The following is a 14,499-nucleotide window of genomic DNA, read 5'->3' as shown; positions in this document are numbered from 1 at the left end:
GAGTAAACCAAAGAGCGGAATTTCTGAACTGCCGATGTTAAAGTTTTCAAAAACCTCAAAATGAGTATGTCTGGTCATGTCCTAAATTTTTCTTCCGTCAAAGGAAATATCTCCAAAGGCTTTCATTTTAAAGTTATATTATTCCTTGTTTACCATATTTTTTACCTTACAAAACAATATATTAAAAATGTTAGATTTGCCAAAATGAAATATATCTAAAAATTCCCAATAGTTTTGATGAAATAGATAAATTCCAATCGTGTACTTTAGGACTTTTTAAGATAGCATTTTCTAACAATTACTAGAAAAATGCTCTTGAGTTTCTCTCCCCACCTATCTGCATTCTGAGCAACATTAAACTACAGGATAATTAATTAAAAACACTGATACCAGTAAACACTGCATCTAAGACAAAAGTTTGACAAGCATCTTTTGAAATAAAATTAAAACTTAGCTACAACTTGCTAGGTAGATTGTTACTCTCCTTCCAGAAAAAGGCAACAAACAAGTAAAAAGGTACTGCTTCATGTTATGGATCTGAAAATTGGTATGATTAAATTCCTTCCAGAGTTTCAAAAACAGAGGACCACATATGAAGATGTTCATAACTCTGGAAAGAGAAAATGCCATTTCTGACCTGATTAGCAGCCCCACATACTCCTAGTCAGTGCTCCCCTTCGTGTGAGACTAACTGGACAAGTCTCTCCATCTACCCGGCATGGAGCCAGGCCTGCACTGCTCTGCAGTAGGCAACACAGAGCGCCCACAAGCTCAGCGTCATCTTCTGCCCTTCACATGGCTCAAGTATCTGAGGGAAAGAAGAGAAGAAAAATGTAAAGAGGTGAAATGTCAAAAAGGAAGAAAATGATCAATCTATAAGCCTGGGTTCTTTTAGTAAAAAGTCATTGTACTGAGGTGACCCAGCCATTTTGACCAGCAGTCCTCCAACTACGGACTTCTTTGCTGGCAGCATCCTGCAGTGTTAAGTGTACTGCCCAGGTCAGGAGAGAATAAGGAACACTTCATTTCTGGTGCACTAACTCTGCACCTCATTTCTGGCACATTAACTCTGCAGCTACTGGTCAAATGCCAAAATTAATCACACTGAGGGGATATATATATGTACATATATATATATGTACATATGTATGTACATATATATATGTACATATATGTACATATGTATGTATTTAAATAAACATGCTTGGTTTTTAAAGCTTTGACAGAAAACTTCAAGTGGAATGAAAACCACACAGCTGCTTGGAAAGGGACAAGGTAGGTAGTAGTTATGATAGCAGGGAACAGAGAAAGGTCTATATGTCATCTCTGATCCTAGCAGTTATCCAGGTAGGACTTTTAAAGGTTTGTTATCTTCGTGCTTACCAGAGTTTATTTTTGTTGAAGAATAAGCCAGACAAGTTCAGAGATCACCAACTCGTGTGAACACAACTTTAATATAAAGATGATTTCATGTTTGTATTCTTCAAATACATGCTTAAGTTAACTACCTGAATACACAAAGAAGAGATACTTGACTGGAAAACTCTTGTATTTGCATTATGAATCAAAAATTTAAGGAATATAATGGTTTAAAACATTCTATCGACTGCATAAACCAGGAAGTTTTTCTTTTTATTTATTATTTTTTAATATACCCACCCACCACTATCATCAACCTGAGACTCGTATTTAAAAATATTTTCCAACTTCTTGGAGTACTTCCCCCAAATCCTCTAATTGCCAGAAAACCTTGCTGTTAGTTCCAGATTCTTGATTTCCAAATGAAACCACTAAGCTTTATAAAATATATATTTTAAGAAAGTGCCCTACATATTTCAATGTCTTTGTGGAACTTTTGTCAGTGAAACTTTTACTGCTTTATGAATGTCAGTATCTTATAGTGCTTTGCATTTTAAAATTAAAGTCTCTTCATGTGTTTTTTTTTTTTTTTCCTTCTGCATTACTAAGATGATCTCCTTACTTCACTCACAATTCATGTACCCGCTGTGTATCAAAAAGTTTACTTTCTATATACCTATCAATGCCTGTATTCTCTGGTCAGATTCACCTGAACCCATTTCACAGATCCACATCATGCCAGCTTCTGAAATCCACATTGGTCGCCCCTCATGAGCCAGTTTCATAAGGTGATTTACCTATAATTAACAGTCCTCTCATGAATCCAAGTCACACCTGGTATTGAAAGACAACATTAACATCAGTGAGATGGACTGAAATGGTGTTTTGGGGTGCTGTGATGATAAAGCTAGAGAAAGGATTAATGAAATTTACGGAATTGAACCCAATCCTTAATGTAAACAGTTGCAAATTGCAGATGCTTCTGCAATTTGAAGTTTGTCATTTTCAGTTATCTAAGCACTTTTTTTTTTCCAGAAAGATTTTCATATCTTTAGGATATGGCACCATCCTGTGGCCGTTTCAAGGAGCTACATTAGATTGCCTGGTCAAAACAAAGACTAGTGCAAAAGTTTTAGTTACCCACAGTCCTAAATTATGTCCTCCTATAATATGATTTAAAAACCAGATTTTCATCCCAACCACAATCAGTGCTATCTGTGAAGATACTCTACAAACTATAGCCACAATGGTGAGAGAAAGTTTCCTCTTTCAAGATACTAACTGTAAAGAGGGCAAATCTTTGTGCTCTGTAAATTTCTGCAATAATGTGTTGAGGGGAAAAAAAAACATATAAAAACTAAATACAATACTTTCTAGAACACTAATGCACAAATATATTACTTGAAGTTATGGAAAAAATGTTAAAATTTTTATAATATACTGGTACCTGTTTATGTGGTGTTCAGATATGAAACATTTCCAGCTACTGTAAAAAGCTAAGTCTAAAGAAAATTTTATGCCTGATACCAACATACCTATACACAGACGAAAAGGGGTAGAAATTGATTTTATTTTTCCTCCTTGCAAACTAGACCTGAACTCTATATGCAGTTTAGTAGCTGGTGCATTACTGCAATGAGCAAACACATTCACAGATTTTAAAGAACTGTGTACTCACAGACAAGATATCCCCTTCATTGGTCTTCATTTAGTTGAACCATAAAGCAGAATGAACCTAAGGTATACAGAAACAACTACATAACTGTGTAACCAACAGCACATATTAGCTCAAATCTCATTATCTGGATAAAACTACACAAAAAGAATGTGTTCTCCCTCTGTGAAAAACATCCCCTCATCCCTTTATTTTTCCCTTTTTACTTGGTGAGCTCGACTGGCTGAGGTGAATTTTTATAGATAAAAGCAGCATGTAGTCAACTTGCACATGTTCAAAAAGATAAATATTCAACTTACACTTGTTTCTGGCTTTGCTATAAGCCAAGTATAAAAATCAGACTAGGGAAGCTTTGGTTTTACCACTGTGCTCAACTTTAGGCCAAGGAATACAAACTTAAAGCACTAAGCAATTCTGAACCCCACTGCATAGTCAAAGTTACCAACAACTGTGGGAAAAAGACACATACGAAGTATTAAAAAGTTGGGAGTATTTAGTTAGGGTATTATGACTTCCAAGCCATTATATTTTTAAGGCAAAATGTTATAGTAACAAAACACATTACTAATGTGTACTAAAATAAGGTTATTTACTTAAAAATGATACATTGGACATAATCTGTGTACAGAACAAGCAATTCATGGTAAACTCAGTAAGGCACCTTTTAAAGCAGATGCTGTACAAAATACATTAGCGTGTTACATTTTTAAAGGAGTATTCTACACTTCTGGCATATAACACACGAGAGTGTGACCATTTACCTTGTTCCACTCTTCTTTCATACTTTATTTACATCTTCTATACGTTAACTACAATGTTATTTATTCTTCTTGTATACAATATAGTACATTTTATTTTGGGCACGGCATGTCAGAGCACAAACGTCACTACTACATGATGTGGGTGTTTGTAACTGCATTCAAATATAAAATATTACAAAGCAACAATTACATAAATTTTTTTCAAAAACTAAAAGTAATGTGCACTCCACTTCTGCTATACCAAACAAGGCTAATACACCATGGCTCCATAAAGCACTGTATCATGCAACACTGCCAGCTGATTTCAGACATCACTCCCTATTTGGAACAAAGATTGTGGGCACCAGATAAAATCTATTGATTTCAGAGGCACTCTCAGAAGAAATGAGCATGTGCTAAACCATTCTAATATTTGACTGAAGATGAGTGTAACTTCCCTTTAGAAATGTCTGCTATAGCCAATTAAAAAAAAAATAAATTACTGTATTTGCTTTTCAAACATTTTAGACTGCGGAAATACAGTCTATAAAAATAGAGTAGATGAAGTGTGTCCTAATGATGCACTTTACAAACACATTCAATTGGTCACTTAGATCAAGATCTAATGGAGGTAACTTAAAACATTCATTTTACACTTCATATCTTGAATATTTCAAGATAGATTAATCAAGAAAATAATCAGGATGATTAAAATAAGTGATGCATTTTGGGAAAACTGTCTGTTTCCTGAGTAAAACTCAGGAAAAATAACATTTTGACTAAAACTCAAAAAACTCAAAAGGAAAACCTACATTTTATTGTGGGAATATAGTGGAATTTGCAAGTTAGCCAGGAACACAAAATATTTCCACTACTGTAAGAGCAATAATTGTGTAAATTACTCAAATTATTTTCCAGCTAACTAAAGTCACATGGAGTAAGTTGAATTTAAAATAAACCTTCTGTACATGAGTGTAAGAAATTCTAAGGCAGTCTTAATACTCTCAACATTTATTCCACATTTCTGATTGTTATTTATATATTTATGCGCATATATAAACCATCCATTAGGTTTAGGAGACTTATTTTAAGATGACAAATCCTTAAAATTTCATCCAAAGAGAGGTAAATACATGACAGACAAATCCAATTACACATACCCTAACCTTAAAGGCTTCCGAATTCTATGGTATTGCATAAAGCAACGGCTTAGATTAAGAGTATGTTTAATTATGTTATAATTAACAGGCTGGCTTAGAGCTAAGATCTGCTTAAATAGCTAAAATATCAGTATAGTCACACTTAAGCTCCAATCAGTGGATTACTTTGCATAGAATGTAGATGTGCCAAGTGCTTTATGCAACCAGGTCCTTTAGCAGTTAGCTTTTTTTTTTCTTCTTAATATTAAGGAATCAAAAAATACCTAAACATCTAGCAGCTCTTCATGACAATGAAAACTGCACGTGCAACATATGTTTGCATACGAACCTACTAACTGAAGTGCTGAAAAAATTAAGCTTAACCTTACAGATTAAGGATTTTTTTTTCTCACAAGTATCATACATCATCTTTGCAGCAGTCAGCTTACTTCTTCTGTGTTAAAATGGATGGATAAATCAATTCAAGTCTTAAGATGTCTACCAAAGATCACCATCCTATTGCCTTGCAAATGCCTAAACAATAGAGGAGAAAACAGATGAATAATTAAAAGCTATAGAAAGTCACACTTCCTTCTTTCGCTTATACTACCACCAATGGCTTCTTGAAGATTTGAGATCAACTAATTTTAAAAAAGTTTACCGCTTATAATGCTGTAGCAACTTCTGAAAGAAACAAAAAGGAGTGGGTTAATTTAAACATCTCCATGCTCTGAAAGTTTAAGCTAGCAGGGTATCTACATAAACATTTCTCCTTCTTATTGATAAAAATTCTAGAGATGAGAACAAAAAAAAGCTTATCCCTTACTTTTTTGGCTCATACCAATTATTTTTCAACTACCTGTGCAAAAATTATGCGCAAAGATATGATTAACCATTTAAAACGTGTCATGTATTTCTTGGCAATGGATGGAGAAACCTTCTTTTACAAATCCCTTTAACATGAGAATTGTGGCACAATATTGTGTATTTTTACCATTTTCAAATAAATTAAAATTATAATTGATGCACCTATGAACTTTTCAGCCAGAATACATATTAATACTTAAAGGCATTACTGAACAAAAGTAATGACTTTATTTAAAAAAAGAAACGTCCCTTGAAATAGCTAGTTATCTATAAAATATGTAGCACTGTTAAATAAAGTCTGTACATCACAATAGAAAATAAAAATACTGCTATCTTTTGCCTGACCATTTACATTATGTCTACTACAGAATTAAAAAGAAAAAAGCATGTTAGAAGGCTGTAGTTGTTCACAAATCACATCAGTTCTGCATTACACTTTTTTATCAGATGTATTTTCAAGGGAAATTTAAACATAACAAAACAATCTCCATGTACATACTTTAAGACAAAAGATAATCTGGTATAAAGCAATCTGAAGTTTTACCATTTTTTATTCAATTTTCATATTATTCCTTTTTTCTTCAAATCTCAGCTATGGCATATATGTGTGTGTGCACGCATGTATCTAATTATACACATGTACATAGGACTAGATTTTTTTTTTAATAAAGCACAAAACACACTGTATAAATAACTTCCCTTTTTAAAGTTATCTAGAACAAGATTTACAGTACAAAGTTATAGGCACTTAAATTATCAAATAGGTTCAATGATTCCAATACTGTGTTTTCATTCTTCTGATGATTCATGCAGTTGAAGCTTCAACTTTATCGTACTATTTTCTGACTTCAAAGTAGAAGTGCCAAAGAAACTATAAATCATTACTTCTGCCTTACAGTAACCTCATGGAGGGGTTCTGGTTTTCAACCAACTTGTCTGGATCAGAGGAGAAAAGGAAGGAACTACAGTTTCTTGTGCATGCCAAACTTTGGCACAATAGGACCAAATTTTGCAATTATACTAATTTATTGTATCTTCATAATGTATCTTTCAATGCCATTCCTCAAAAATGTGGCTAACTAGAACGTAAAACACCCACTGATTTACTTTTTCTCAATTCTTTAATTTTACAACCGTCCACTAAGTGTCCCACAGACATGACCTCCTGAGTTTACATCAGAGCAACCTAGCACAAAATCTTCTGCATGTTGTGGATCTTACCTTCAACAGTTCACATATTCTGTTCTGCAGGTCTTGACCTTTATTGTATTCTCTAATCTTCTAATCTTTCCTCCTTTTGTGTCTTAAAATGATACTGGTTCTCAAGCCTTTAAAAACTTACCTTCTGCCTAGTTTTGTCAAACAGTGAGAAAGCACACTTCTACAGCTGACTAATTCCCTCCTGTACGGAAAAATTCAGACTATGACAGGCACCTACCAGTGAGTTCCACTAAAGCGTAAAGGCAAAACCACAACATCAGTGGCCTTTCTGTTCAGATATAAAGTACCCTACAGCAAGAATACTGGCTGCACGTGGCATTGTGAAGAATATACCAAATTTCAGTCATCCAATTATGGAGCCCACTATTCTGTAAGCAAGATGACCAAGGCAGTCTGTACCTCTAGAGAAGATTGTTTCAAGTGCTCTACAGACCAGGTAGGCATTTCTTAATTTACTAATTGTTCACATTTTAGCAGTTCTCCTTGTGACCAAAACAAGAGTTCAAATAAAACTGAGATTTTTGAAGGATAACTTAATGGCAAGGAGTAAGTTCTGTAGCAAAACTCTAATTGTGGAGCCACACAATAGAACCCCGATAATAAAACTTGGTTCATTTAAATGTTTTCTTATCTATTCCAAATGGCAGCAAAACAATCCTGGCACACACATAAAGGCATAAAGAACTGTTAAACTGAGTAGTATCATAAACAGATTCAAAACCTACAAGCTGTTTCACAAAAACTTGGTATGGATTGACTAAGTTTTTATCAGGTAGAGGCAAATAAAAAGCTTATATTCTCCATCTCTGTTGAATCCATATAGCTTGTTAGGCTTTCACAGAAAGCACTGTAATCTGAACATTCAATTCAGTACCCAGAGTTTTACTGGAGACTCACTAAATGTGACTGAAGTCTCAATGCAGCTCAAACAAAAACAAAATGTGTATTTTACCAAGGCTGTCCATATATGTAGCATGTAGTGTACAGAGGCTCTCAGTATCACAGTCTATGAAGTACTGAAAGATTGGATTAGCAGCCTGTAGAAGCGTGGTGAGAAAATATACTGAATCTCAGTTATTTCCTCTTTCCACATAGGTCTCACCCACGTTTGGGTGAAAAAGTTCTAGGAGTCCAGCTTTGCTCTCCAATGTCAATTTACTAAGTCAAATCTTGACATCTTGTGATTCCACCATCTTGGCAAGCGTCTTCTTGATCCTCAAGGCAGTGAGTCTTGAGGCAGGATTATGAGCCCAGCATTCAGACATTAATTTCAATATTGCTCTTAAACACTGTTAAATAAGAAACAAAGGAAGAGTATTTTAACAACTGACAGACCTGAGAGGTGTATAATTTTGCTTCACTGTCAAACCCAAATTAGAGAACTCAAGTCCAAATCTAAAACATCCACATTTTCAGCAAATTTGTTCATAGAGAACTTTCTCTTCCCTTCCACTACCTAGTATTATAATAGTTGGAATTAACTGAAGTATCTCTTTAGTTTAACAGAGATGAATTGCCATGATTTATTGCTACAACTCAAGGAAGTCAGTGTAACGATAGCAATAAGCAGAAAACACTCCATCTATACAGCAAAACAAACTGTAGACAACTTTCTCACTGAAAATGAAGAATTGACAAAAATTCTTAGCCATCCAAAAATACTATGGGGAAAAGTGGGAATTCCTATAAAAGAAATCAAGTATTTGGAGAAGAAAAGCTGCATATGCAGCTTTCTGTGAAACAGTTAATTCTTATTAATTGGGTTCAAGCTGTGGCCCTTTAAAAGCACATTCATATTTAATATTTTAGTAATATCATAGCATAAATACAATGTATTTTGAAAATGAAGGACTGATCTGGAATGTACCAGAAAAATTAAGAAAAAAATTCCTATCACAATAATCACACGACATAACGCTATTAATAACCCTATTCCAGGGTCAGATATTCTGAACTCAGGATATACTGTCCAAAATAAGGGTAATGAAATTGCTCTATTTTCCACAAAATGCCTAATGTCACAAATACATATGCTATATACATTAAAACTAGTAAAAAACAAACAAAAATTTAGTTTTAGCTTTGGTCAGAACACTGAAAAAACACTCCACTGTCTAAATAGAGGATCGCACTTAAAGCAGTATTCATACAGTTGGGCACTGCTTAAGGATGTCTTCCTCTTAAATCACTGAAAAGATATGTAAAAATATGGTATTTTGTGTTGATTTCAAACAGATCTTTAACCTACTGTTGCCGTGTGGTTCAAAAATATCAGAATAACTGAATGTGGTTTACAACACTAACATTTCTAAACTAAAATACCCTTCTGTAGTAATAAACAAACTGAACTCATTCTTCCTTTCAGCATACTCACTTCATCACTATTCCATCTGTTAGATACTACTGGGCGTAGACGTTTGACACACACCACTTCTCTCATGTCCTCATAGGATGGGTCGTTTGGCACCATGTCATAGTATGGCAACTGATACTCTTCAACAATACCTGGAGATGATTGTGAAAGAACAAGCATCATTTAAGAAAAAAGTAATAAAATAATTTAAAAAGAACGTTTCTACCATCAAATTTCCTTAAGCAGGAGCAAAAATAACAATTTTGTGCCAAATCAAATGCAACACACTGTTATACTGTAATAAAAACTCAAAAACATCATTATAACAATCATTTAACAGAAAAGCTCCAGCAACTATGAAAAGCAAGTTTAAATTTAATCCCTTGCAGTTCCTTTGACTTTTTACACATAACGTAGAATTTGGCATCTTCTAACCCACTCTTATGCTATAAAGAAAAAGGGAGAAAGTGTAAGATGGAAGAACAGAATACAAGCCAGAGGACCACAAAGGAACAGTAAAGAGAAAAGCAAGGATGAGTCACAAAAATGTGTAGAACACTGAATTAGAACAGAAGCACAATAAATTATAGCAAAATATCCCAACAATTACATTTTAGAATTTGCATTGACAGCACAGTAGTTGAAATACAACTACATCCCACTACTTCTTCAAGACCAGGTATTTTGGTATTTGAGTAAGGAAAAAAACCCTGACCTGCTTAACTAACAATCAGAAAGGTTTAGTTCACTGCTTTTCAAGCTATATGAAATTATATATGAAATTATATAGCTATATGAAAAGCTATATGAAATTATATATGAAATTATATAGCTATATGAAAAAGCTATAGGTTGTTTTGACTGCTTCAAAATAAGACAAGCCTTTTGATAGCAGGCTTGTTACATTATTTCCTGGAGGAGTATTGTTAAAGCAAGACAAAGGCCTTGTAGATTTTATATATAATATTTAGAAGTTTACCTCCTGTGACACAACGCCGAGCCATTTCCCAAATGATTAGCCCAAAACTGTAGATGTCAGCCATGATATATGGTTGAAAATGGTTTTTATTCAGACTTTCATCTAGGACCTCTGGAGCCATGTAACGTTTTGTTCCCACTCTAGTATTCAAGGGAACATCAACTTCATTTGTGTCACTGCGTGAAAATGAGAAGAAGTTAGTGAATTGTGGAATGCTACAAGATGTGGTATGAAATCCTATATAATGCAATCACTACAATGTAAAGTTCCCATTTAGAAGTTTTTTTGTTTGTTTGTTTGTTTGTTTTTTTGGCATTTCCCTCTCAATGCTACAATTACAATATATTGTACCCCCCTGAAAAAGATTATACATGAAAATAAACATGAGTATGGAAGATGGCAGCTCACATCCTGCTTTGCAATATGTTAAAAACAACAAAAAAAAGAATTAAAAACCACTATAAAGATACACGTATTTGGCAGCAACTTAGACGAAAATTACTTGCAAATGCTTATTCTTTCTTTCAGGCACTAGTGTCGAAAGAGACATTTCTGTCTTTCTTGAGATTTAATATATATATATATATATATATATATATATATAATCAAGAGTACTATTACCATATTACTTTCACTATTTTCACCATTAATTTCATCAATTTCAACTCCTTTTATACTGTTCACATTTTCTATGAGATAATTTATAGTGAAACTACATAGCAATTACTATAAAAGGTCAGTTTTGAGTAACACATAAATTAGTCTTCTCTTCCTTTCCTCTACAAAACTACTCCTTTCCACAAGGAGAGGGTTTTTTCATTGTTCTCTTCTTAACAACCTATTTTCATCTTGATGCTTACCAGCATTCAAGAGATTAACTGCATTTTAATCTCAAAACAACAACAAAACCCTGAAAGCATGAAACCAAATGACTCAGTCTCAATTTTAAACTGGATATCTGGTGTATTAAAAATAATGTATAAAATAAATTTTTTCCCATTTATACAGGATTTGCCTATTTACCTGTTAAACTTGACTGCAAGACCCAAGTCAGCAATACAGCAGGTTCCATTTTTCTTTATCAAGATGTTTTTACTCTTTAGGTCCCTGTGTGCAATAGCAGGCTTGCCTTGTGTCCCATATATTTCTGTGTGTAGATGGCACAGACCGCACGCAGCAGAATATGCCAGTTTGAGGAGAGCCCTGTTATCTAGTGTAGTGCATTTCAGAAAATCATAGAGTGATCCATTTTCATGATAATCTGTAATCAAGTAAAGCTGTGTCCAGGATCCGGTTCCTTTAATATCTGCAGCTATAAAACCTATCAAATATATAAATAAGGTTACAATTTATTTGCATGTGAGTTCTTTATTCAACAGATTTGGTAAGAATTCTTAAAAATATATTGTCTAGGACTGTACCAAAAGGTACCCACTCCCCTTATGAAAACTAGTGACACAAAGAGTTAAGATTTCACCTAAACGAGGTCAGCAGCAAAGAGATAGGAGACGCATGTTTCCAACCAAGAGCAGCAAGAATCTATTATTTCTATAACATATTACTGGTTATTATTTCTATATTTTCACTATTTCTATAACATTTTACTGATTATTCCATAGCAGAAGCCATATGCTCCTCATCCCATTCATTAAAAGCTCTTCCTCCTTCACCCTAACACCAGCCTGCCAAACAAACAACACACTGCTTCCTTACCAAGGATGTTTTCATGACGCATTAGAACAGTTTGGTAAATCTCTGTTTCTCGGAACCAACTGGCTTCTTCTGTGGTGAAAAAGACTTTGACTGCAACTTTTTCACCCCTCCATTTGCCCATCCACACCTCACCGTATCGTCCTTTTCCAACTTGCCTCACCATCTGGATTTGTTTGGCAATGGTGCGCTGAACCTACAAAAAAAAAAAGGAACGGAAGTGGCAGGGAGAAGAAGAATATCAAGCAGCTAAACAAACAGATACGGGCAAGCTGCTTGTCAAGCCCCAATTGCTTTGAATTTTGATTCTGCTGGAAAATTTGTTCTGTACTATTTTCCAATAATCTCATTCCAAAATTACTGTATCTAGGGAAGAATTGTCTAACAAACTATGAAGATATGAATTCAATTTCCTATTTAAATAAGATGCATTCTCTTGCATTCTATTTCTAGATTACAAATTTATCATCCATGTCACTTGCTAAATCTTCACAGAAGTATTAAACATGACACTGAATCAGAAAATACGAACAACCACAAACCAATAAAAAGCATGTATATTTTATGAAAAGGTAAAAATTAAAAAAAAATCTTTTGAGTTCCCTGAATTGCATACTTGTGTTAACCATTCAATACATTTACATCTTAATGTTTTTAAGGCTCTAATTTTTCTTTGTGCTTTGCTGATGTCAAGAGATCCCACAAATAATCTAATTTTGTACTTTGCTTTAGTTGACTAAGTGAAGACAGGTTCCCATACTTATTCAGTTTGTACTGTATGTTCCACAGTAATTGAATATTAAAAATAATTAAAGGATGAACTGCTTTACTCTAGGCACTAGGTACAAACCCAAACTTTTTATTTAATGGAGAGAAATTCAGTGAAGAAAATCTTAGTTTATAATTTACCAGCAACGGTAGTCCTGATCCACTGCCAGAACTCTGTGACTGGTCAATAAGGTCTTTTAATGACTCCCCAGCTGGAATAAATGCTTCATCTTGTTCCAGGTCACGATTATAGCAGTGCCTCTTTGCCATTGACTTACAATAATGCCTGCAAATATTAATGGTAGAAGTACAGTTGAGCTCCAAAACACTCGAAGTATGCAGTTTATTAAATAGTTTTTTTCCCCATTCAAATGTACAACTTTTCTTAAGCAAAGCAGATTTTGCTGTACAATTTTATCCAAAAATGAGCTAGAGAGGTTCTTTTTAATATTAAAAAAATTTTTGCAATTCATGGAGAGCACATCAATTTATTGTGAGTCATGTAGAAAAGCAGCATTTTTAACAAGCAGCTCACAGCCAGTGTTACTAATGTAACCCGCCACTGGTTTTGGATTACATGAAAGGACTGAACCTTGAACCACAGCAAACGAGGCTGACACGTGGACGTTGCTGCTGAAGCTGCCAGAATAATGCTAAGCTCCAGCAAAGGGGTGGAGCAGACAGAAGCAGGCACAGTCTATTAAACTGCACCTGTATGAACTACCATAGATACCATACAGAGCAGGCAGTCAATCTTATAAACACAGCAGAAGTCAGAAAATACATCCTTGCTGTTTAACGTTTGCAAAATCAGAATATACAGGTAAATCTCAGAAGTAGATCAAGTTTTGGTATCAAAAGTGATTTTGATAAATCACTGAAAAAGATCCAAATATACAAATATTATTTGACATACTCCTGTTAAAGTGGATGCTGTAGATACTACAGTAAAGTTATACATAGCTTAGAAAACTGCAATGACCTTGTTATCTAGTGTAAAGGACCACATTCATCTAAATTCTATGCTCTGAATGTTTAATTTTAACCTAAAAATGCTAACTTGTATCCACATAGACGTGAAATTTAATTGCAATGGTTTTACCTCCAACCTATTTTGTTTACAATCACTTAGGAAACGAAAAATGTCGCTAATAAAGGAAGAGCTTTCCTTACTTGTAACAAAAACAGCTAAATAAGATGATCATGACAATTATGCAGACTGCCATAGAAATCAACACTGCCATCCAACGAATGCTGCCATCAAAGAGTCCATCTGTTGAAAAAAAAAAAAAAAGTTTCCAATGCAGTCTATCAATTAAACATGTGGTGTAAACATAGCTTATCTAAAACATGCACCTAGGGCCCCCTATGTAAACTCTTAACTGCCAACGTTCAAGACATTTATACTGGCAAATTATTAAGTAGAGCTTGCTAGTCTCTAAGAACTACTCATTTGCTATTAGACATGTTCTAGGAATCCATACTGTCATCCCAATGGAAACGCTTATTAGAGATAACAATATATAACAGGAATTCATTTAAATGGAAGAACAGTTAAGTAGAATCTGGTGTCCCAGCTCACACATGAGATACTACAGAATTCATATATTGCAAATTTCACAGTGTTCCAGATTCTCTAAAATTCATCTGCTTCCCCAGACTTTTAAATGTTATTAAAAGCAGTTGTG

At 34.2% G+C, this 14,499-nt stretch overlaps 1 protein-coding gene across 2 annotated transcripts in view; it reads right to left on the bottom strand.

Annotated features, from left to right (window-relative positions):
• Positions 1–3,606: 3,606 nt before the first annotated feature.
• BMPR1A (bone morphogenetic protein receptor type 1A) overlaps positions 3,607–14,499 on the bottom strand; it is an 81,881-nt gene continuing 70,988 nt past the window's right edge. For both annotated transcript variants that reach the window (XM_032190862.1, XM_032190863.1), the window contains exons 7-13: positions 13,985–14,084; positions 12,953–13,097; positions 12,047–12,239; positions 11,357–11,654; positions 10,334–10,509; positions 9,376–9,506; positions 3,607–8,290 (exon numbers count right to left, since the gene is read on the bottom strand). In XM_032190862.1, coding sequence (XP_032046753.1) covers positions 8,165–8,290; positions 9,376–9,506; positions 10,334–10,509; positions 11,357–11,654; positions 12,047–12,239; positions 12,953–13,097; positions 13,985–14,084 — 1,169 coding nt within the window. In that variant the 3' untranslated portion in view covers positions 3,607–8,164. The remainder of the gene's footprint in view (positions 8,291–9,375; positions 9,507–10,333; positions 10,510–11,356; positions 11,655–12,046; positions 12,240–12,952; positions 13,098–13,984; positions 14,085–14,499) is intronic.

This window comes from Aythya fuligula, chromosome 7 (genome assembly GCF_009819795.1).
Source record: "Aythya fuligula isolate bAytFul2 chromosome 7, bAytFul2.pri, whole genome shotgun sequence".
NCBI classification, from domain to species: Eukaryota; Metazoa; Chordata; class Aves; order Anseriformes; family Anatidae; genus Aythya; species Aythya fuligula.
This window is presented reverse-complemented; position numbering and strand designations above follow the sequence as displayed.